A 25,889-nucleotide genomic window follows, 5' to 3' on the forward strand; every position below is an offset into this window, starting at 1 on the left:
AGATGCGGTGGCAAATAATAAGTGAATCCTTGATCAAAACATTTTCTGTGACTAGTTGCTATGTATATTTTTGAGACTATAAATGATGGAGGCCTGGTACCCAGCGTAATACATGCCTGGCATTGTTGGACTATTATCCTCTGCGAGGTTTCTTTGGAAAAATCACTTTTCTTTAATTGTTCTGTGGTTCAAAAATCCGTGGTCTGTAATTTTGTTAAGGGAAGAAGGAAGAGAGTAACATTTTCCTTTCCTCCTCTTCCCATAATTTTTCAAAAGAAACCACTTGGAGGAGAGTACTGCTGGATGATGGCCTCTTTCTTTGAAGTGAGATGCATGACGCTTTTGAAATATCTATATAAGGAAGACAGAAGTTGAAATATGGATGATGCAAATGCTAGGTGAAAGATATTGAAATTCCAAAAGTTTGTTTGTCTAAAAATGTCTTTGTACGAAGTTTAGAGGAATCCGAAAGTTTGTTTGTCTGAAAATTTATCTATGAACCATGCATGTGCAGTATTCATTGACTGAGGTAAAGGCTATAATCTTTAAACATGAGTGTTTGCAAAACTTTTGAAAACAGTCGCTCTTTCAAGCTAATAGGAATACCAGTTCGAATAAATAAAATCATCGTTCTCATCCTCTATCAAATAATAACCCTCACTTTCTTCTTAGTAGAGAACGATAAAGAAAAGTCCAATTGTTAGATTTATAAACTATGTTACTCTTTGTGGCTTTAACCCAACTAGAAAGTTTCTTTTGGCTGCGGGCTTGGCAAGAAGACTCTTTAAACTTGAAAGAAATATAGGCAGATATCCCTTTAAACATGTGACAAAAAACATGAACTTAAAAAAGAGAGTTAGTGATTTTTCTTTCCTTTTCTTTGTATTCAAGAAACGTTGACCGCGGAAGGAGTCTTCAATTTGGGTGGATAGTTTAAATTCAAATATCTTTAAGTATTATAATTCAGAAACCATGAAGTTGCAGTATTCAGAATTTCTAAAGTGTTCAATAACAACCTTACAATATGTGTGAATCATTGACTTGATTTGATTTCTCAAACATCGAAATTAGTCCGAAAATTTATTTGTCCAAAATTTCAAAAAATATCTGAAAATATTTTCGCTACAGTTTATTGTCCGAAAATTTTTTCCGCTTAAAATGTTTGCACTTAATGTCCTTGATAAAACCATCTGAAAAGTCACACAAGAATCAAATTAACTTATAGAAAAAATGCTAGCCATTTTGTACAGGCCTTGCTTCTCACTTAAAAAATCTTGAATTTTGAAGGTTCGAAAGCAATAATCAGGGTAGCTTACTGTTTTAGGGCGGCACTCCATCTTTTTAGCACTTGGGGGACCATCCCCCCCCCCCCCTCGCATGCTACTACGATTACGGGAAACATAGACCAGGAATCAAGGATCGAGTAACCAGGGGCAGGGGTAGCATAAGTAAAATACTTTTATTTTGTCAAATATGGCTGTTGTAACGCTTTTTTATCACGGCTGCCCCCCCCCCCCCCATATAAAAAGTTGTATCTTGGTCTTTGCCAGGAATCTTATTTTGTGATATGGTCAACGGCATTTTTAAACATCCTCGCAAGCACATCTTGAGTCTTGCTACAATCACTGCCAAAATTACTTGGAACACCTAACACTTTGCGCTGTGCTTTTCTATTTTTCATTTGTTTTCTTGAATACTACCACTTCCGCCCTCTTTCCCCCCAAGACAATGTTGAAAGTATAGAAAAATACCAAACAATTCACAAGAAAAAGTGTACTCCATAACCCCTTTCTTTTTTCTATAGTAAATCAACATTGTTCCTAGGGGGAGAGGGGGATGGCTGAATTTGCCTTGGAAAACCTACGTTAGTGTTCCAAGACTTTTGGCAGTGATTGTAGAAGAGCACGGCAGTCTTCTACAAGGTTGGTCTGATCAGGAGCGTCATAATAGCTTTTCACTCATTGAACCCACTGATCTATAAACAAGACTTTTTTATAGACCAGTGATTGAACCTCCTTGTTTTTGAAACAATCAAGGTATCATCCTACCTATGGAAATTCAATATTGAGTTCAATCATAACATAGTCAATAGAATAGTGACTATTGACTGTGGTTCAATGCATCATAGTATGGTTCAATGAGTACGTCTGACAGCGCACGCGGTTTTCAAAAGCCAAGGTTTACCTATTGCTCAATTTCAACTCTGGTTTCACTGTAGCTCAGCGGCATCACCATAAAAATGACAATATCTTCTCCTCACCTTATTTTGCATATTTGATAAGAATCGCGCGACACAAGAAAGTGTTATAAAACATACATTGAGGCGTAATTGGTGCTCCCATAGAGAACCAGATGACTCTCCTGTCGGATTCTTGCATTGAAATTCAGAAGCCGTTCCGGGGCTCCTCGTTAGCTAATTGTAAAGCATCATAAATGTTTTGCCGCAGCTAGGCGACCTTTTACGCGAAAGGAATCGATGAACAAGCTATGCTATCATAAAAGTTGTCCTAAAGGTTTGTTTAACTTCTTGGCAGACATTGGCGAAGAGGCAGAGGAGACGAACAGTTGTTGATTTTAGATCGTACATGAAACAATTAAATGCCAATTTCATATGATCCAGTCTAACTAAAATCGCAGGAAGCAGAATTATTGAGGTGGGTTATTTGATTATTTCAATTCAACATTAATTGAGCACGGATGTTCATTGCATTGAATTTCCATAAAATGAATAGCAGTTTCGACCTAAATCTTTAGCCTGCCATGCTATCAATGGCAATTCTAAATATTGTTTATTCAGTTACTTTATCCATAAATTTTTGATAAGTTCCGTGTTTACCAAAAATAATATATATTATGCAGATGTTTCCAATAGAACTTATTGTTCATGAAAACCCCAATGACGTTACCTGTAACTCGCGCTATATATAGATTACAAGCACACTGACCACGATTTAAAGCAGAGCAAATGATCATCCGAACATCCGAACACGAACTTCCTATCAGAAAGAAGAAAGGTTTGTTCTATCCAGTTTATATATATATATATTAGAGCTATATCCGCATAGAAAAACTATAATTAATTCTTTTCTGCTAAAGCAGCAACATAAATGTCGTTAACTAGTGCTGTCCAAGTTTGTCTCTCTAGCGCTAGTGTTCTTAGGCTTTTCAGATCATTTATCGATTTGAACTGGGTTATGCTACTATATCTATTTTTTAACTTGTTATGTCTCTTTAGCATAATTATGTCGATGTGTAATGAAACTGGCAATGTAATTACTGGTCTTCCGCGAAACTTCTTTGCATTTGATTTTTCAAAATAGTAGTTAATTGCTTTTTGCGCTGGTGTTTCTGGATGTGATCGTAGAAAATTTCTAATTAATTTCCATCTATTTCGTAGCACTTCCAGGGATAAGACATCTTCGCCAGTTTGCCTGTACATATCTTGTAGTAAATGTATGAAATATTGATATTTGATCGACAAAATTAAACGTATATTTGCTTTGCTAATGAAATAAACGTAATTGTCGTCTTTGTTATGCATGAAAAGATATTTTGAACGATCATTGTACGCGTCATGATATCATGCAATAAAATTTCTTGATGAACGGCTATTTCAAATGATTATGGTTTGTCAAAACAATGTTTAGAAGGCATCGGCTTGATACAAGCTTTCAAGTTTGCAATATTCAAACTTTCGCCATTTGTGGTTAAAGAATCAGTTCTTACTTAGCCTGCGCGCAGCCTCAGACACTTTATCTACTCTTCGGGATAGAAGTGTCTGAGGCTGCGCGCAGGCTATTCTCACTAAGTTCAATTGAGTTCTTTTTCAATAGCCCAGTCTTACATGAAATTCTTATTAATCTCAAACCGGCAGCTTGTGGCCGCTGGTCACGTCGCGCAAAACAAAACTAATTGGAACAAATATTCGACCGAAACTAATCGCTTCGCTTCGTACCACGCGAACAAGTCCGCATTGTATGTTAATTATGTTTTATTGCATTTCTTTCTTTTATTATACCATCTATTATTCTTTCATAAATTATACTATTGCGCCTCATCAAGTTCATTCATTCCTTGCCCTTGTGATAGAATGTTACTAAGCTTCAATGTTCGATGCCTAATTGTGACAAGTTGAGAATATGGAAGAAACTTTGAGCAGCATGATCGACAACCTTTGTAGTTAGTTTCGTCATAGTTTGGTATCCTCAAAATCCTGTAGGGAGAGTAGACTCTTTCCTGGTAGCTTTGTTAAGCCTGGTTTTCTCTAGAGTCATAAGGATCGTATCGATCATAAGAAACATAATTTTAAGTCCGTGTCGCTTATGTTTCTTATAATCCAAATGAAAACGCCATCATAAAAATGTCTTAAGGATCGTAAGAATAAAAAGTCCTTTGTTATCATAATGTCATAAGCGTCATAAGTATCGTAAAAGTAGTGAGATTTCTTATGATTTGAAAAGGGCGCTCTTTCCCCGCCACTTGACTGCATGGATCCAGCATGGCTGCTACGAATCTGCGTTTGTTCCTGGCAGTGTATATTCTATTAAAAAGATGAAAGCGTCAAAGAAATGCAAGTTAATAAAATACGAGGAAAAAAAGGGTTTTGGATTTCGCAAAATTTTCAAAAGGAGATCTGAGCAAGGTGTTTCGCCAACTTGTAGTCTTTCGAAGACTTGTCTTTCAAGCAACTGAATTTCACGATAGATAATCTTTCCGCGCGAGATAGATCCATTTTGTATACAGAAAATAAATTTCATGTTAAAGTGCCTATGAAATGAAATTTGACAAGTTTAGATAATGGCACACTTTCCATAAGGAAAATTTGCTGATTTCAATGATATATGTTGAGGTTAATTATTTTCTTGTGGAACGGTCTAAAAATTTAGGTTGAATATCCCATTTTCACGTTTTCGACTGTGACAAAGCGCCGTTATCTGTGACGTCACAAAGTTTGCAAACACGGAATCAGTTGACGTTTTCCTGTGGTTTAGTACACGGAGGTCGTTAATTGAACTACCGTTAAAATAGCCGTAGGGGGCAATTTTAAGTCAGGATACATATCCAATTATTTTTAGCGTATTGAACTGTCCTATTTTGCAAAGTCTAGTGCTGTAGTACTAAAGTACGATCGAGATGCAATCAAATCGTCTTTATAAGTCTAGAGCAAAGAACCCCAGTCTAAAAATAGAAAAGGGGGCAATTTTCAATTATATTCTATATCCTATCTTTTTTACCGCATCAACCTACCCCATGTTGTAAAGTTTCGTTCTACTATACCTACTTTCAGAAGAGATGTTGTAATAATGCCGTTAGGGGCTTGGGGCAAAGAACCCCATGTCTAAAAATAGCTAAAGGAGCAATTTTCAGTTGGGTTACATATCCTTTTTTTTCAGCGTATCAAACTGCCCTTTTTTGCAAATTTTTATGCTGGTATCACAATTTGCACAATTGTTTGACTAACAGCCCTGACTAAGTGGTTTGGTGTGTTAACTGCGAAGACGGAATAAACTGCAAACCTTGTGACGTCACTGATTCTTATGCTTTGTCACTCGCACTCGTTGTTTTTAAAACCTCAAAAACAAACTTTCCCGTGCAAATTTTTGAGTTAATTTTCGTTTTTTATTGCAACAACATGTAGAAGTTTAAATTTCTTACAAAAAAACTATATGTGAAATTTCGTTTCATAGCCAACGAGAGAAGGAGCAATGTGTTCGGTCTTCGACTGGAATTCAGGAAAATTTGTCAGCTAATTCTCAAAACAAAGGAACATCCGGTTGTAAGGATCGTTAATTCCATCGCGGGGGCCCCTTAGTTATGATAAACAACACCCTAATCTCAGGAAAAACATTTTGGGCTTTTGGTGCATCAGCCCTTGTCTTGCCTGAGCAATGACGCAATTTTATGGTCGGTGTTTGATTCCAGGGAAAAAACTGCCTCAGTTTTTTACCCCGATAATTAGACTGATACACCTGTCACACAATCGAATGACTGTGTGAGAAGAAGTGAGACAGGAGAAGGCAGAAGGAAGTATGTAACGGGATATAAGCAGGAGGAGAAGTGAGTACACGGGGACAGGGATGGGAGGGGAAAACGCGTAAAAAAAAGTGTGAGTCTTGCTGCAAAATATGACATGACCCTAGCTGCATCACTGTACTTAAACAAATATGCCAGGAAAAGACCACCTAGAAAATACCACAAGGTGATTAGCAAATAGCTAAGGTAACATGATATCCACAGCCTACTAAGGATATACGTGTGGGACCACCCGATTCTAGAATCTGCGCACTTTCCCCGCGGGTATTAACTCGAATTAAACGATTAATTCCCATTAAAGATGAAAACGTTTTTGATCTTTACGATCCTTATGTCACGAATTTTAATAGATAAAATCAAGTGCTAATTATTTTACGATTATGATTCTTGGTGTTTTCACTTGATCATAAGAGTCATAAAATCTTAAAATTACGTTCTTACGATCCTTACGACCCTTATTATGACTCTAGTGAAAACCAGGCTAGATTTAATAGGAGGGTAGATTTTCAAAAAAATTATTTTTTTTTTCGTCGAAGACTGGAAGTTCTTACGTTTTTCTTTTTTTAGCAAAATGAACCTCGGTTTTCTTACAAATTGTGCTCGTATATAAAAAAGAATGTAACGCTATTTTCGCCGAGGCCTTTGACACGAAGAGATGTTCTCCTATTTTTCAAGTGTGCATTTACTGCCTTTGTTAAAATCTTTGATGTGCAAGTCTCATTCATTCCACATAGGGCTGATTCTTCGCCCCGAGAACCTGGTCTCAGGCTTTTGGCAAGGACTTTATGAATAAAAAAGTCCTATATTGAACAGGAACATTATTAGACAGTTCAATTATAATAACAATGAAACAAAATTGTGTAGAAAGGATTACACTAAAAGCGGGTCAAAATAAATCTTATTGGAAGATGTGTGAAGATTGTTGATGCCTTAGTTCGTTCTTGTTTTGAATCTACGACAATCAGTAACAAAAAGGTATTGAAAACAAGAATAAAAGAAATAATTTTTACGGGAAAGTGATGGTTACGTTGGTAGCTAGCCTGCGTCATAGACCAAAGACCATGACTGCCAGTATGGAAAGGAAGCATTGTGCATCGGATAATCTGGTGCACAGTAAATCTTTTTGGTGCACAGTTTGATGCACAATAAATAATTATTCTTCCTTTTGCTTTTTCTAATACCATTGGTTTGTCTAATTCAAACATTTTAGCTTCTAATTTTGCTTCTACTACTTAGACGTGAGTCTGGAAGTTTGTAGAATGATTTCCATTATTTGAATCTTTCGTGTTGTCTTTTTAATATACACTCTTTTTTTATAAAAACAATTTTATAAGAACACGAGCCTCAAAACTGGTCAAAAGTTAAGAACAAATTAAGAACTGAGGCTGAGCTTCTGCAAAATGCAATTTTGAACAACGTTTTTCTCAAAATCACGGATTTTTATCGATGTGTGGGTGCTTTTTCGGTGAATATTCAAATTTGTCAGCAAATTAAGGCTGTCTCACTCACTTTGTTGGCAAATGAGGCCTGAACACCTCCTTAGAGCGAAAAAGCTAGCAATAGCACTGCTTACTCCCTCTTAATTTAAGAGCAAATTAAGAACAATCCAGCCTCAGTTTTCCGAAAAAATTAAGAACAGTCAGCCTGAACTTGAATTTACTGGCTCTTATAAAAAAAGAGTGTACTTTTGCATCGTTCAGTTAGTTAGACTGCATGCATGCAAAAATTAGTGCACACATGATGAGGATACCTGGTGCACAATTGCAATAGAAAATTGTGCTATCTGGTGCACAGGAAACCAACTTTTGAGGCGCTCTGTCCCATCATTCAGAGTTAACAATAGACTTTGCAGCGCGTTTATGATCGAGAGAACATTTAGCCTTACGTTGCTGATTGGGTACATAACAATAGGTCTATTGTGTAGACCAGCCAATGGGAAATTTAAATGGCCAGCGAAATGCGTCGAGACACAATGCTTTAAACAGAAAATATTTTTTTCTGTATATTGTCCCTATTTTCTAGTCAATTTAAAGTGACGTATGTTGTTGTTGTTGTTGCTGCTATCGTGGTTGTAACTGTTGATAAAGCCTAGCGAACACAGGTGATTTGTGTCGCAAAAACAAAAAATTGATACATGCAACGAAAGTCGCACATGTGCGAGCTCGAAAACATACAAATTTCTTCGCTGAAAATAGATTTTCAAGATCAAACATGTTTGATGTTGAGCTTTATTTTCAGCAGCAAAAAACAAAAATCGCGCGTCTGCGGATGACTGATAAAATGCAACTCAAACAATTTTTTTTCTGTTTCCTGAACAAATATTGCCCCTGTGCGCTAGGCTAAAGTAACTGTTTAGGTGATTCTTCGCATAGATCAAATCACTGAATTGCTTTTGCGTTGTCATGAGATATCTATGTTTTATTGTCGAATTTCTTCTAAACATTAGCTTAAATAAGGCGAACACAAACCAACTGTGCAAACTAACAAAACGCTAGCTTACTTGCTTATTACAAATAAGCCTTCGAAATACATTAATGCATTATTCATAGGGAATAACATGGGAAAACATCTTGCAAATGAAGATACAAAGCATGAAATAAGTTCTCAGACATCATGGATATTTTCACCATAATTCTATGACTGAAATTGCATTTGTAAATCATTGAAGAAGAGTTCTAAAACATAAACAGAGGAAAAGATAAAGTCTTGGCTTAGATTATGATATAAAATTTAATATGCGCTTAAACATACCTCACCTTGGTTCTTTTGCACCAGCTATGCATCTTAAGTAATCTGAATTTCGCTCTACTTTCCGCAACCCTTTGTGCTTCATCCTATATTATAACCGACGTCTCAAGATTTATTTTCACACAGAGATCTGAATTTCCAGACTTTTTGTTCATATATGACACATTTGCAGAAAACATGACGCCAATATTATCTTCAATGCTAGATTTCCAGGCAAGGTTTTTCTTACAGTGAAGATAACTAGGATGAAGATAAAATGTTGCGAAATGTTGTAGTTGCTAAGAAACACTTTTCTACAAAAAACAACAGATTCATTGTACAGTGGAATCATATTGTAGCCAATGCCTAATTGATGATCAAGACTTTTAGGCCGGTTTCGGACTGAGCTAATAATGCGGCATGCGTTGAGCTATCTCTCCTTTTCGCTGGGAGAGCGCGCGGTTACAATTGTTCGAAAATTTTGATTCTTCGAAAAGCATATTTGCCGACCTTATAGTTTAATCTCGCTAAATTCGCGCGAACAAGGTGACTTGAGAATGTACGGCTACTATTTAATGATATGTTTAATTTGATGTTGGAGCTATAAGGCGTTCGCACATCACGGAAGAAACCTTAAAGCAAATCATTTCAAACCTGAAATAAATCTCTAGTCCGAATTCATTCTAATCTTTTGTCTCCATTGAAGCAGATGTTTAAACATTAGAAAACCCTTGATTGTTTTCTTGATTAAATGTTGTCCTTTTTCAGAAATCTGATGCGGTAAATGAATGGAAAGTTCATAGAAGATATAAATTTCTTGTTCCATCCATAATCAACACATAAATTATCTGGATCCAGAAGCTGTTGAAAGACGCCTGGGAAGAAGAATGACTTGGAAAAACCGGAAATAGACGAGAGATCTTATTCTATAAAATCATTTAATAATTACAAGTGAACATAAGCGATATTTCAAATACGAATATTTCTGAAATGGATTTTCCTGATTGGTTCAATTTCACTCTAGAGGAACTCGAAAGTGGCAATTTCTCATGGAACGAAAGCTGGGTGTTTGACAATGCATCCTGTTGTACTAACGAAACCAGCTGGTGGCTCTGGGAAAAGATAAATAATAAACCGATGATTGCCGGGTGCTGGATTTACATAGTGTTCAGCTCCCTGGCTCTCATCGCCAATACAGTTGTGCTGGTGCTCCTCCGGAGAAGAGGAAAGCACCGCACGCTTTTTGATCTCACTGTCGCAAGCCTCGTTCTGGCTGATTTGATTATAAGCGTGACATTTTTGGCTGGTACTATTGTATATCTAGTGTACCTGAACACGGATTCACCAATTTCTTCAACGATTGAGAAAATGCTAATGGCACTGGAAGTAACAAATTCGTACTGTTTCATCGTTTCACTACTTCATGTTATTCTAATCACTGTTGAGCGTTTAGGTGCCTTGTTCAGTCCGTTCAGGTACCGCCAAGTGGTAACAAAACATAGGATAAAGATCGTTATCGTCTCAATCTGGCTGCTCTCCTCCGTCTCAATCGCGCTTAGTCTTCACGTGTTCAAACACATGATCGAACAAAAGATTCTTGGAATAATTGTCTTCGTGTCCGGAGGATTGCTTATAGTAATGTATCTCATAATAGCCGTGAAACTAGTGTCATTAAAGAAGTTGAATAAAAAGTGGAAAATGGAGAAGCGAGTACTGGGAAATTCTTTGGCAGTTACACTAACATTTCTGATATGCTTATTTCCTTTTGCAGTAGCCATGATAAAGACGGACATTAACTGGGCTATCAGTTATGGCTATTTGTGTACCTCATTCGTATCGGTCAAGTTATTCTTAGACCCCGTGCTGTACTTTTTTGTCAGTTTTTGGAAGGGACGCAAGGCTGAAAAGAAGCGATTTAGGGCGCTAACATTAGCAACATTTTATAATATGACATTGGCTTCATCAAACAATAACTTTTACAACGATCTTGATGCCTCCACTGTGAAAAACATACCAAGTCCGCAACGTAACAATCGCGTCGAATTCGCAACGCTTAGCAAGAATGAAGACTTTCAGAAATGGATTACCAGAATGAAGACATTGAGGGTTTGATTACCAATGGTTTATGGGGAAATCCGAAAGTAAAATATCAAGGCAAATAGAGGGGACCAGGAGACTGAGAACCTTTTTATCAATAGTAGTCATAATAAGATGTTTCAACTAGATATATTTTAAGAGGGTTCTTTTTAGCTTTCAAATGAGGCAACGAGAATCTTCTAAAATTTAAATAACTCGATAAATATAAATGATGGCTCAATACAGCAGACACCTCTATACCCCGGACAACTCTATACAACGGACACCTCTATACAACGGACACCTCTATACAACGGACACCTCTAAATTACAGACACCTTTATACAACGGACACCTCTATACAACGGACACCTCTATACAACGGACACCTCTATACAACGGACTTCTCTACACAACGGACACCTCTTTACAACGGACACCTCTTTACAACGGACACCTCCATACAACGGACACCTCCATACAACGGAGAGTTACACTGGTCAAAACAATGTTCTTTTTATGAAAGTTCCACTGCTCTACAATAAGAGGGAGCTGGTAGCCCCCTAAATAATTTCGAGACTATAATATTTAATCTCCATGACAAAGTATTGAAGCTACAGGTGCCTCACTTCTCTCCCCCCCCCCCCCCGCTAGTATGATGCTTATAATCAAACTGGATAAAATTAATCTATAAAGCCGTTATTTTTCTAACAGTATGTTTTTAATTGACGCTTATGGGGACTGCAAACAGTTTTTAGGAAAGCTTCTCAGTTTCAAATTCAGAGAAACAGGTTAAATATGAATAAATTGATTATTAGATGTATAATATTTGTTACATACATGTATGTATAGTTCATTGAAAATAAACATTCCGTCACGTTTACTCTGACTGAACTTTCTTTGGTTTTCCCACTAAAGCTTTGATTTTGTTTATGTTCTCGGAAAGGACTGCTCCTGCTCCAGCCTGATCTTTGTCCGCCTCTTTGTCCTCTTCCTTGTCCTCCTCCCCAGCCTTGCTCTCTGTACTTCTATTTGACAACTGCTTAATAACAAGGGATTGGTACCGATTGAGTTGCTCAAAATCATCCGGGTTTAAGTACTGTTGGAGAAAATTGATTATCTGCGGGACGCAACGCCCTGGCGCGTGTATAACGCAGGATGTTTGAAACTGGAAAAGAATAACGACAACAAGATGAAGAGCCATTGCTGGTTCAGTTTCTCTATCCAGCTGGTCCAGGAGAGCTTGTCGGTGGTTGAATGCAAGTTGTCTAAAAGAAAGAAAATAAAAGAATCGCTTGAAAATAGATAATAAACAACGTAAAAGATTGTCAAATATAATGACAAAAGAGGAATGATGACAATTTGAAGCACAACAAGCTAGAATTACAAAAGCCTTCTTTCAAACTGGGTGGGACATGGGTGAGACTGTATTCCTAGCCGCTATCTGTTGTTTTAGAGCTTTAAATGGATCAGGCAGATAGTTTCAAATAAACTCCATTTAAAAACTGTCTCTGGATACACAAACCGTAAACATACATTCTGTATCTAAATACAAAATACCAGGCAAATTTACCATCCAAGTTTACGGTGAATTGACAGCGGAAAGCATACGAAATACTCGCGTATCAGAGCTTTAGTCAAAGTATTCATTTAAAGTTGCAGAAATACCATCCTACCTTTCTTTCTTTTTGTCAACTTTTTTGAGCAAAACATCACAATATTCTGATGCAGTTATTGTTTCCAGTTGGTCAAAAAAGTCGTCGAGGTTCTAAAACAAGGAGAAAATTACACAAATATCTACAAGGCCACAATAAAAGAACATTTCTCTATTAAAATTTATGAAAGCGTTTCTATATTCTGGGAGACTCAAGCAATGAGAGAAGTTGAAGTGGAAGTCTCTCACGTCCATGGAAGTCCTTTGCACCCTGCTTATATATTTCATCTTAAAAAACATACAATTTATCGTAGCACAAAAGAAAGATATATGACAGCTCTCAACTACAGAAGGCTTCTTCCAGAACATAAGTTACTACCCCATCAAAAAGTCTTTGGAACAAGCATAAAAGCATTAAAACACATGATTACTTAATTATTTGCTTACCTTGGCACTTAGGGAGCCGTTTAATTTCGTGAGAGGTTGCTTGATTGGACCAGCGAGCTTACTCAAAAGTTTTAATCGACTCTGAAGAAAAAAGAAGGGAAAGTCTGTGACACAAGAAGGATGACCACCCGCTGAACCACTGCAAAGTGCCCATGCTTATAAGATGGAGATCGGGCCATTTTTGTATGTAGATAAGGAATGTGGTAGCGAAGAAATTTATAAGTTTGGAGTAAATTGTCATATTTTCTTTGAGCCAGTAAGAAAATACACTTTCGAATCAAACGGGGGCAACAACAACATTTATGGAAGGCATTGATGATTAAACAAAAGGTTGGTGCTTCTGTGGGTGCTTTTCACCTACAATAACTCACATATCTATTGTATCATGCGGAGATATATATAATTATGCGAGATTATATAACAGGGTCATCATAGGACATGGACATGGCGGCTACGACTCCAACTGGTCGGATTATACCTTGTCTTGGAAACACATTTAAAACATTCTGTCGTCCTATGTCTATACCTTGTCTTGTCATCCTTTTCGCTAGACAAATTTAAAACATTCTGTCGTCAAGTAGGTCGAAGTAGATCCATTCTAGAATAAAATCGCCAAACCGCCCCTGCACTTAAACAGGCAATACCAGAAAACGTGTTAAGAAACAGGTGCATCTTCGTTTTGGTAAATATTAGAAAAAAAGCAGAGCTGTGATCCAGTATGCATTATTGGTTCATTGTTATTCGAAGGGGAGTTTTTAAAACAAAGTTCTTCATTTTTTCAACTTTTTATTAACTATATTATTATTTCGAAGGCAGAACCGCGGAAATAGAAGTGAGGAGCGGAGAAGCGGTTCTGCAGCTACATAACAAAAATTGTGCAATGGTTGTAAATAGGCATTTTTAAATAGCAAGAAAAGCGAAATTACTCCTTTTACACAAGGACAAGTTGTTCTGGCCTAAGAAACATGTGACATAAAAGACTGAATGACATTCTTATGTAACAAAAGGACATATTTAAGCAAAATCATTGTCATCATCCAGAGTTTCATATTCCGGTTAATGTCAGAGGAAAATAGCCTGACAAAATGCGTGCAAGGTGGCTATTTTTCCGTGTAATCCTTGACAAAAGCCCATTGACAAGATCAAAGAATTAGCTTACTGAATCTTGGATAGATGAACACACTAAAATTTAGTAATTAAGCTACCGATCCAGGAATTCGAATTGCAATAAAATAATATCACTAATCTGATTTCGCTCGAAGACAAAAGATCAAATATGCATGCTTTCATGCAATTAAACAGATGTTCATCAGCTGTTCATGAGTCAAATTTCTTCAAGAGAGCAGTTTTCAACCTCGTCGAAACTGAAACATTAGCGAGGAAGTGCAGCTTTAACTAAAACTTTAATATGAGAACAACAGCGCATAATATCATGAGTTGACCGGTATTTTATCACGCAGGATAATTAGATATTTTAAGTCTGTACTGTTTAATGTAACTTCTAAATCTCTAAATGAAGGTGAGACGAATTTATCTCGAATCGATCTCTTATCAAACAGCATGGCATAGACTGATTAAAAACCTGTTCTTAAAACATGACCTAGACGTGAAATAGTTCATCTTTCATTGAAATGTTGTTTTTATTACAGTAAATTTGTTCTTTCGGTGATACAGTAAATGAAAGTGATGATACTGTTCGATATTGTCCTGATACCTAAGCTGTTATTCATTATAAAAGTAGACGTTTCTTTCAATAAAAACCAATAACAACAATAAGTACCTCGGTCGTAAATGATTCGTTGTCAGCAAGCGTCAGAAGGTTTTCGGTAGCAACCATCTCGAAAATAAGATTGACAACATCCTGGCATACTGTCCTTAAGAGGTGTTTGCACAAATGCACTTGCGTATCAGCTAGAGTATGAAAAACAACATATGCATGCAGCATATGAACAATCACGAAGGACACTAAGAGTTCTCTCTTTGAATTCATTTTCAAAGCAATTAATCTTGATTTTACCCAAAATGTAAATGATTGGCATCGAAAAAATTACTTTGCATATCAACTGGAATGTATCTGGAGGCCAATCAAAATGCTCTCAAAATTTGACTGAACATGACTCTCCCGTTCGTTTGAAGATATGTTCATTCTGACCAATTAGGATTGGAAGCAAAAAATAGCTTGTAAATGAATACTTTAAGTTTAAGGGGATTGTAGATTGCTTATATTCTTTAACCGACCACTTATTTTCAAACTTATTCTGGTCATGAAACTAAAACATGAATATCAATCCGTTATTTCATATTATTATGAAAAATAAGCCCTAATTTTAAAATTTTTTGGACACCAAATATATTATAGAGCCTAATTTGCGCCAACGCGAAAGATAGCTGCAAGACTTGAAAATGAAATTCAAAGGTGATATTTTTTCAAAGGCATTCTTTAATTCCAATAAAAACATTTGACTTCTGCAATTTCATAAAACGCACTCTTCATATATAGGCTTTGGGAAAAAGCACCCAAGATATTAGTTAGTTAGCCTCAGTCGACACCCGGTCTGGCCAAGGTTCGCCAATAATTTTGGCACTCCAAGAGTTTGTAATGAGCTGTTTCTCTTCTTAGATAGCTGAAACCTATCCTTATGGTGGGTATACACCCAGAAATTCTTGCAGATACATGCAATTCAATTTGATCTCTTTTATCAGCATTTTTGCACATTCCTCGGCGGCAGTTTTGTAGTACATAAACACCAGCACCTTATAAATTTGTTCCTAGCACCAAAAGCACCAAACCATAAATAGCTGAATTTTAAAATGAAAAAACTGCATGATATTCTTACCGTCAAGTAATTTTATTCCCTTTTCAAACAATCGTATATTTGCGTACAGCCCATTAATCTTTTCTTGGTATTCAGAATGGCTTTTCTTGTTGGCTACATTCGATGATGTGCCAGGCCTCTTGTTGAAAAGAGATTTTGCAGCCTCCTTGTACTCTTGTGATAAGGGTCTAAGATAAAAACACGCGTTACACGTGTTACAATCACTAACGTACTCAATGAATACTTTAGCAACCAAAATTAGCAACGATGAATGTTTGACTTCCCTTACCGTAAAGCAGTTAATGAAAAATCAACTGAATTTAATTGAAATTGTGCACCACTGTGTAGATAAACTTTGATGTAGGCTTCGCAGGGCGTCAAAGAAAGTAAATCGACGAGTTTACACTTGATAAACCAACTCCTTTATTTGGACTAAGACAAAATTCATAAAATATAAATCTAGGAAACCTATTAGTTGGTAACACCATGCATTAATTTATCACGCATAACCCCATAACTATGTTTGCATACATCGATGACAAAGTTGCCTTATAATCTCACAAAAACCGGAGTTGCAACTTCGGACCGTACTGTACTACAAAGTTTATACCGCTCTGCTTATACGGCATAGAGCACTAAGCAGTAATCTACATTGCTCGATTATAATAAATAACAATTTTAAGGTATAAAGCTCTTGCATAAAAAAGTTGAGGGCATGCGTTTTCAAAGCCATCTGTTTCCAGAAAATATCAACAGATGATTAAGGTTGGTAAACATCAATCAACTTTGTAAAGGACAGTTACCTTTAAAACAGGTATACAAAATGCTCTGACCTGTGAAAGGCCGTCATAAAATGGAAACACCATTCATACTTGCAATGAAAAAGTCAATATGATATTATTTAGAGCAGCTACTATATACCTCAGTTACAGATGAAATAACAAAAACAGGAAAATTTCATACCTGTAAAGATATTGGGCCAATTCTGTTGAAAGGCCATCAGCCAGACCATTAATCTCTACAGTTAAATGTTCTTCGATCTAAAGAAATAAATAATTTCGCAGTTGATTGCTAGATTAGCATGTTTTGTTTCTGCTATAGAGTACCGAAGTGATGACGTCATAAAAATTTATTTTTAGAATTTCTGAATTTCTGAAAGAGCACTATGAAATACCTCTAAATATGCAAAATAAGCTTAAGACATTATGAATTGGCTGAGATATGGCCACATTAGCACAAGCTATTCCCCCATCAAACATCTGTAATTTGGTCTTAGTTCATAACTTTATGAACCAGGCCAGAATAACAGTAATCCGCTAACAAACTTGAAATCTTTCATTGGCCATATCTTGCCTAATTTGGAACATATCCAGCTAATTTTGCACATTGAGAGGTATTTTATGTCGTTCTTTCAGATTATGCGGCCAAATTTAAGAAATTCTTAAAATAGATTTTTGATGACGTCACACTTAGGTGCTCTATAGTGAATAAACAATTTAAACAAAACAAAGCCCCAAATTCCGATAGCCGAGAGAAAACACGTTGACAGAACTGATTAATATTATGAAGAAGTGAAATAAAGTCACTTCTTTTACATGCAAGGTACACGATACAAATTCATCATATCTTCTTTTACATAAAACTTACAAACAAAATTGCGTTTAAAAATAGAGAGGTCATCCTAACAACAGGGTTCATGGATTTGTTCCACTTTTACAACCTAAAACTATATTTTGATAATGGGAGATCTAAGAGAAACTCAGTTCTTGAGGCAGCAATGTAGCAACTGTTTTGATGTTGTCGGAACATCGTGATTCATTCGTGCCTCTGTGACACCATATCATAAAATCTTGATATTTAAGACTTTTAGTCAAAGATTTTCTATGACTAAAACAAGAAAACAAGCATTTAACACCTTGGATATGGCAAGCCGTTTCAATACATAGTTAATTCTTTGTCACATACCTCATCCGGTGGCAAAAAGCTAAACAGCATACTCGAAGCATCCTTCCCTGACTTCTTATCGGTATATTCATCATCATCATCATCATCATCACCATCTTGCTGACCTTTTCCCTTGTACTTTCCCTTATCTTTTACCTTTCGAGTTTTCGTCTCCCGTCCACCTCTTCCAGCCCCTCCTTTCTGTCCTCCACCTAAAGTTGCTTTCTTTTGTCGTTCCTCCTTCTTTGCTTGTTTCTGGTCGGCTTTGGATGATTCGGTTAGGCTTGCACGTTCTTGTTTTGACAATTCTGCGAATAGCGCAGGAGAAGTTCTAATCGCCTAGAAAAAACATATGTATTTGTTAAAATTGGCACTTCTACTACAAGACCTATACTGCACACCCTTCCCCTCAGAACAATGCTGTTCTATGCATAGACTTCTCCTAGATAGCTATGACATTTAACTCTACGACCAACATTGTTTTGAGGTAGAGGGAGTGCAGTGTCTTTCTCCTTTTCAGAATTTCAGAATTCCAGAAACAGAATTTTTTAAAAACAACAATCAAGCAGCAGGGTGTTCGAAGGACTTTCGGTAGGGATTGCACCTTTTTCACATGATGCAAAACACGAAGTCGAGTCATTTTAAACCGCGATTTTGAAACCGTTGTAATCTGATCAACAACAAAGAGATCTAAAGTAAAGTTTTAAAGAAAAATTGTTACGACTGAAAGTAAGAGGGACTACTGAGGTTGCTTTATCAATTGACCTTCTTCGAAGCCGAAGTCATCATATTATTTCTCGCCTCCTCTTCACACCGAGGCTTACTGTGCAGAGGGAGGCACCTTATGTTCTCATTAGAGCCGATTCCTATAAGCTACTCCAATTTGATTTCGACAGTAACATTTCAACTCATTATATTATCGGAAAAATATAACCATGTAGCCCTTATTGACCACTTTATAAGTTATGTTATGTGTAACAAACATATCCATCCTTTGTCAACTACTACACTTTTTTTATAAGAACCAGTAAATTTAAGTTCAGGCTGACTGCTCTTAAATTTCCGAAAATCTAACACTGGATTGTTCTTAATTTGTTCTTAAATTAATATGGTGCAAGCAGTACGATTGCTAGCTTTTTCGCTCTAGGGAGATGTTCAGGCCTCATTTGCCAGAAAACTGTATGAGACAACCTTCATATGCCAACAAGTTTGAATATTCACCGAAAATGCACCCGCACATGCCGAAAAATCCTCATTTTAGAGATAAAATGCTGTTCTAAATTGCATTTTACAGTAGCTTAGCTTCAGCTTGTTATTAATATGTCCTTAACTTTCGACCAAATTTGAGGCTCCTGCTCTTATCAAATTGTTCTTTTAAAAAAAGAGTGTAGTACCATATGACGAGTTTTTAAGTGGACCTACATTTTCAGCTTTCTCTTTCATTATTGGCTCAAATATTTTCTTGCACTGGCTAATGAACTGATTACTGACGACAATGCCATCACAGAAGATCTGGGAACCTGATTTGTGTGATGACGTCATGCAGTGCTGCAAAAGCTGATGGATGTCCTCGTCAGTAAGTGGGGATGGCAACAACGACTAGGAAAAAAGCGAAACAATTATTAACAAACAAAATTAACACAGCTCAACGTTGAATTGTTGTTTTCGAGATCCAATTGCAGGAAACGGTAGTGATTTATGACTGAGAACCCTTTCACAATAGCTAAATAGATAGATAATAGAAATTAACTGACGCTAGAAAAACAAATGATCCTGACGTTTGTAGGCTTCGATCTAAAGGCAATGAAAATAACTACAAGACTATGATGATGAGGGAAACGCTTTTAAATTGTATTGCTTTGCATTGTTGGATTGTTCAGATAGGTATTGGGGGTAGGGGTTACAAACGAACACCGAATCCAGAAAAAACAGTACTTGGACAGATGGGAAGAAGCATCGAATTCAAGCAAAGAAGAGCAGACATAGACCCGGGATTCGAACAAGGTCAAGCAAAAGCTGCTGTTTGCAAATAAAGGTGCCGGGGAATAATCGTGATCGATACGATGGCTGTTCTAATCACGAAGTAAGAGGATAAGGGAGGCAAATATTGTTATCTGGCAAAAATGGAATATCAATAGACTGACCTTTGTATGAACCCAACCGCCAGTTGTTATTGCTTCATCAATAGCAGCCTCGATGTGGTCTTGAATATTCTTACCTACGCAGCAAGTTTGTAGAAAGACAAGAGAGCTTTCCTTCTCTTTTAGGCGGCGTTTAAGGAACTGCTTTCCATCGGTAATGCCAAGTCTTTGCATTCCATCATATTCTGAAGACAAAAATTATTCTTACACTGATATTTCGGTACTTTTTTAATAAGCAGCTCGACTCGAAGCCTGCCCGCAAAGTTGTTTAAAATACCCGAGGCTTCAACCTGTAAAGTTCCAGCCGACCCCAGCTCAGGTGGCTCAGTACTTGGTTCCCTACTAGCTAGCTGCTTATTAAAAAATAAAAGCATCTTAAATACTTAAACATAAGCATCATTCAATTTGCATATTGAGGTCCCTTTAGTTTAAAAAGGAATGATTTATGCAACATATGGCTATAATATTTGCCTCAAAGAGTCTAATTCAAAACAATTTGAATAATTTTTGAGGTACAGAACATGAAAATGGCTTTGAAAAAAGGATTTCACAACATACTACTTAAAGCTTTTTCTTCTGACACTCCTCGTCAGAATAAAGATCCGAAAGAACACAATGGAAAATTTATACCAAGTTGTGGATCGAAATAGGCCAATCTGAAAAAGCAAGCACTTGACCGCCAATGTTGACCAATCAGTGCTGCGTGCCTATAGAAAATTACCACTGGAGTTCAAGAGAGAAAACGAGCCCCTTCTGTCTACACAATGGCGGTTTTTCATTTTCAGAACGAAAAGCCATTTTCAAAAACAATTGTTTCATAGGAAGCTTGAATATTACAACTCCTTTTAAGGGACACTCAAAACCAAGGGGTGCCATTATATTCTTGTAAAGGTAGCAATGAACCGTGTGCTTCGAATTGAGCAATCAGAGGTAACTGATGATGCTCTGAAACAGTTTCTGAAGCAAATAATCATAAACTAATTTGTGTCTTTTATATCATGTCACAGGCAAATATGAACATTTTAGAGCAGTCTGGGGAATAAAGCAATGAAAGAAAATAAGTGTAAGATGGTCGCATACCAATGTATCCATTCTGCTGAAAAATTGACGACACCCATGTATTCAAAGTTCGAGTGTAAAGGTCTGGGATAAAGACTGCCTTGTCAAGTTTTCCTTGAATTGTTCCTGCCAAACGACCGGAAGAGACCAACTTTTCAAGGACGCCTGAAATTGAATGAGAAACAGAGCTTATGCACCATATACACATTTACAAATACTGCAATAAACACAATGACAACCAGGTCGTAGATTTGAATTTAATACGAGTGTTAATGTTATTTGAATTCTGCTACAGCGTCTGACTTGTTGATAACGTAAATACGTCTTCTAGATAGCACTAAGCTATGAAAGTAACTCTTTATTACCGCCAACATAAAAGTGGATAATAATAATAATAATCTATTTAGAAGTGCAGGCATGCTAGTTGAATCGAGAAAATTCATCATGAATTAATCATATAAGCCGAAATTAGCAAACTTCCATGTTGACAAGGAATCTGATAATATGTTTCCGGGCCTTGCTACTCTAGGCAGAGAACAACCCTTTTTCATGTAAGACAAATACAGGTAGAGATGTGTGTCGTATACGATCTGTACGTAGGCAAAATGCCTGCTAGAGAGGGCCTAAGCCTTTCTAGTGTTGTCATGCGGGTACCTATTGGCTACTGGGTGGACAGATGTCGGGCAAAAAGCGGGCAGAAAACGGGCAAAAGGCGGGCAGAAGGTGGGTAGGAGGCGGGCAAAAGGTGGGTAGAAAGCAGACAAATGGCGAGCAGTTCGGTCGAGCCTGGATCCACCTTTGCACAGCAATAAAGCACTCTGGTCACTAGAACAGCTCGCCTCTCGCGTACAGCAGATAGTATCATTATCATAACATCAAAGGCTAGCTATTTGTACCAAGCATAAACCCTACTTTTGCAGTTGGTACTTTAAGATGAAGCAACACCACTTCCATTCCATGAACAGTGCTATTATTACCATAGAAATTTTAAAATGCTGACAATAATATCTGAACATACTGGCAAAGAACTTTTCTGGCAATCCATACTGCGACACCAAAAATGAAACAGGTGTAGGTCTATGAGTAAACAAGTATTTATTAATGGAAATTTGTGCAAAGAGATTTGAAGAAGATTTAACATTTCTGGAGTAAAACACATTCCCAGTCCTTCAATGAAGTACAAAGTTGAATTATTCATACTGAAAAATATCGACTTCTGCTGAGACTTTTGAGGGGATTTCGAAATTAAATATTAAATTTTAACCAAAAAATTCCATATTAACAATTTTGGAATCAAGTTCTTGGGTGAACTGGTAGCAAAACCCTTTATAACCCACAATCATACTGCAACGATACCTTGTTATGGCACTTAAGGCACCTCTGATTTTCGCAATGTTTTTTGCTACAAACGAATCAGTGAAAAGCATGCCTCGATCAAGTGGATCTGCTTGTCCATGAATGGTTGTTCCAAGTCTAGGCTCGATAACCTGTAGATGTAGGAGTAAAAATGTATTCAAAGGTGTCTAAGCTCTAGTTAAATCACGTTTTTGCTCTACAATGAAAATGATGCTTATGACAACGTTGGCAGGGATCATGACAAGGATGATAACAATGATGATGATCATGGAAATGCTGATTATTAATATTATTATGATAAACATAATTCCACTCGTTCAAGATATAAATGCAAAATATATGCATAATACATACGGTCAGAAGAAATTCTGCAGGTAGGTTGAAGGTTTTGCTTAGATCTGTCACTGATATCTGACCTGCATCTTGCAAAGCTTCATTTATTTCTTCTGCAGCTCGCTCCAAGTAGTCACTAAAGAGGTAATTTGAATAAAAGAATGACAGAAGAAGGAAAACTTTGTAATAAGCCTGCTAGATTAATCTGTGAATTGCCCATGCAGGCCTGGCTGTTTGAGGCAATCGTTCAAAACTTCATATGTGAGTCTGTTTCAGCCAAATTTAGCAATCACTGGAAAATTTTGTGTGACTTTGCCAATTACTAGTTCATTCAACTCTTGTTCATATTTTGCTGATATTTGCAAGAGTTGTCTGTTTTTATGGTTATAATTCAAAAGTAACATGTTTCTCTGCTCATGAAATATTTTTGAGGCTATTTAGACCTAGATTGTATAAGGAAAATTTGGTGTGCAACTAGAGAACTCTCTATTCACAGAATGACCTTATTAAATGCAACACCACAATTCTTTTATCAAAGTGTCTCAATACTTTTTGAAAGTAAATGTATGGAAAAAATGACATGAGATGGTGGGATTGCAGAAGAAACTCATTCCACAATGCACTGGAATTTCTATATCGGTGCTGAAAACTATTGAAAAAATAACTCTGTGTAGAGTCTACTGATAAAAAGCAAAAACAGCAGATACAACACAAAACTTACTGATCAATAAGTTCCCCTTGAATGAGAGTGAATGTCCTATCATGCTTAAGCAATTCTGAAACTTTTCTCTCAATGTGACTTAAGTCTACATTGATGATCTGGTAAGAAAATAAAAATGAATAAAAATTATAGCCTAAAAAAGAGAGGGAGCCAAACAGTAAACAAGTTTTCAAACTTAGTTTGTAATTCATGTTAAAGATTCTTTTACTTACATAAATACATCATTTCTAGCTACTTTTAAATCTTATTCATTGGCTTTTATTCATTGACATTTGTGATTTGCAGTTTCTTAAAGGGTCCTTTTTTGATGGTTTTCAAAACCGTGTTCCCCTAGGTATGAACCTAGACCATTATAACATATTTTCCAATGCCGACCAATGTGAAACGGGCTTAAGTATTTACTATATATATATATGTTCCTGGGTTCCGTCCTTGTAATGTAGTTTAGTAGTTTGTATGTACTGTTTTAGGTTATTTGTTATTGTAAGTTTTTATACCGAATAGAAAAAAAACTCTGTTCTGTATTAAAAAATATTCCAGGATTGGCTGAGCCCCCTTGTTGTTACAAATTAATTTGTACCTACATCTAGCAGAACAATCAAAGAGCATGTTGAAAATATAGTTGAAAACTGTCAAAAAGGCTCACAAAATGGTAACATCATCTCAGAAAATTTCAAAAGAGATTGATGCTAGAGCAGTGGGGGACATCTGGGGTCAGGGGAGGGCTGTCACACCTCCTTGTTCTAAAACAATGGGAGAATGTGATTTTGTCTTATCAAAATAATAGGCTTGCCCCTACCCCTCCAATATTGGACCAAATGTCCACCCCTTTATGCTAGCAATTGCTTGACAAAAAGAGTGCAGTGCAAATAAAGTACCCAAAAAACAAAATATGTTACATACCTGCTGCAAGTCTACTAAATTGATTCGTCCTGAGAGAAAAAACAAAGTGTACTTGGACTGTAATCATATTATGGTTGCAACAGATGGAAAAAATATTCAACAAAATTGTTCTGATGAATTTTTACCTGTTTAAATATAAAACAATTGGTTACATGGCTAATTGACTCTATAATTTATGAATCTGTTTAAGGGCAATGTCCAAAAAGCTGAAGTTTAAGGGATCTTAGAAGAGCATAAGCCAGCAGCTCATGATGGCATCTGCTAGATGGAATAAATTCTGGGAGATATTTTGATAACATTTACTGTGGTTCACATCACATGCAGCTGACTTAAAACCCCTTAACCTATCAAGATGACATGCTCAGGAGATGTCGTTAGGCTAAGAAATTATAGGGTTTTAAAATTCATAGAGTCTCTTGCTTTCCTGCCCTGGGTCGAATCTGTTAATGAGCTAACAGCTTACCTCCATTAACAATAACTTCGTCTCTAATCTCTCTTTCTAACTGTTGCGGTGTCAAGTATTCTCGCCCGTCCGTTGTATAAATAACTTCAAGAAGACCGAGACTCGTAAGCTTATTTATAATTTCGATACAATTTCGGTCAGAAAGCTTATGGGAAGTGACACTGTCTTGAACTTTCTGAAATATTGACCTGAGTGCTTGAAGATCCTCCATTTTGGCCTAAGCAAAAAGATGTATCATCCTAGCCTCGTTTTCAAGGTAAGAATTTTCGAAGAAACGTAAAATAACAATGCAAGCTATTTATCATTTTTGTACTGAAGCTAAAGGGCCTCGGTAATGATTTGGCATGAGGAGAAGCTACACACATTTTAAAAAATTAACACAGAAATTGAATTCCTCATTTGTGTTTCTTGCTTTCAGCCTAAAATTTTTGTAGACTGTTTTCTTTTGAAAACTAAAATTTATTCCAGGTATTCCAGCAACAAGAATCAATTACAATAGACAAGTTGAAAATCGGAATAATTAATATATTTAATTATTTCACAGTGTCGTCAGAGCGAAATTCATATTGGGGGCTGCCTATTGTGTAGCTCCCTATTCAATACAATATTTATAATGAAAATATAGTACAGTTTGACAATTATCGGGAAACCAAACACTCATTTGACTGACACTCTACATTCATAAAAAATTGGCCAGTATTATGCAGTAACCCATCAAGCAGCATCCAAACATTATCTCTTTAACTCAGAACAAGCAGACACATCCTTGTTCAATATACGTCCCTATTCCCCTCAAAATTTCCCTTGATTCCCAGTACTTGCTGATTATCGAGTGCTAATTCTATTCTGATTCATTTGATTACCACATATAATAAAAAAAATAACACAACCCAGTAGCAACACAGACCTACACAGATTTGAAAAGGTTGTGTTCAAGGCCTGAAAAAACAAATTAATCCCACAAAGTGTCCCTATAAAAGTTCTGCATGTTTTCACTTGTCTGTTTTATATCAACAGCATCAAAAACATATTCAAATACTTCACATTCTCAGAAGGCCTTCAACAGCTTTAACATTTTGTCAAATTAAAGGCATCAAAATTTTGTCAAAAAATCCACCTGTAAGGTCATCAAGAACAGGCAGGTTTAGAAAACAAATATATAACGATTACAACATTACAACTTTCAAAATTTTGAAAAAAAATTCAGAAAAACTGA

General features: G+C 36.5%; 2 protein-coding genes across 4 annotated transcripts; one reads left to right on the forward strand and one right to left on the reverse strand.

Annotated features, from left to right (window-relative positions):
- The first annotated feature begins 1,581 nt into the window (after positions 1 to 1,581).
- On the forward strand, positions 1,582 to 11,491 carry LOC135685808 (uncharacterized). 3 transcript variants are annotated; one of them, XM_065201880.2, is made up of 3 exons: positions 1,582 to 2,654; positions 2,929 to 3,014; positions 9,529 to 11,491. In XM_065201880.2, the coding sequence occupies exon 3, from the start codon at positions 9,751 to 9,753 to the stop codon at positions 10,870 to 10,872; it is 1,122 nt and encodes a 373-aa protein (XP_065057952.2). In that variant the 5' UTR covers positions 1,582 to 2,654; positions 2,929 to 3,014; positions 9,529 to 9,750; the 3' UTR covers positions 10,873 to 11,491. The 3 variants fall into 3 exon arrangements, with proteins under 3 accessions (XP_065057952.2, XP_065057953.2, XP_088968994.1); XM_065201881.2 differs by lacking the exon at positions 2,929 to 3,014; XM_089112868.1 differs by lacking the exon at positions 1,582 to 2,654 and having other exon boundaries at positions 2,661 to 3,014.
- A 142-nt stretch (positions 11,492 to 11,633) lies between these two features.
- LOC135685606 (E3 UFM1-protein ligase 1 homolog) lies at positions 11,634 to 24,950 on the reverse strand. Its single transcript, XM_089112867.1, has 16 exons — positions 24,674 to 24,950; positions 24,211 to 24,239; positions 23,308 to 23,405; positions 22,608 to 22,722; positions 22,254 to 22,384; positions 21,916 to 21,974; positions 20,919 to 21,062; positions 19,842 to 20,023; positions 19,120 to 19,296; positions 17,719 to 18,036; positions 16,717 to 16,793; positions 15,775 to 15,941; positions 14,718 to 14,848; positions 12,938 to 13,018; positions 12,513 to 12,604; positions 11,634 to 12,104 (listed from the first exon to the last, which is right to left on the reverse strand). Exons 1-16 carry the CDS (start codon positions 24,882 to 24,884, stop codon positions 11,717 to 11,719), a joined length of 2,400 nt encoding a protein of 799 aa, XP_088968993.1. The 5' UTR covers positions 24,885 to 24,950; the 3' UTR covers positions 11,634 to 11,716.
- Positions 24,951 to 25,889: the final 939 nt, after the last annotated feature.

The sequence above is a fragment of the Rhopilema esculentum genome, chromosome 15 (genome assembly GCF_057945365.1).
Source record: "Rhopilema esculentum isolate cy_ngs chromosome 15, ASM5794536v1, whole genome shotgun sequence".
NCBI lineage: Eukaryota > Metazoa > Cnidaria > Scyphozoa > Rhizostomeae > Rhizostomatidae > Rhopilema > Rhopilema esculentum.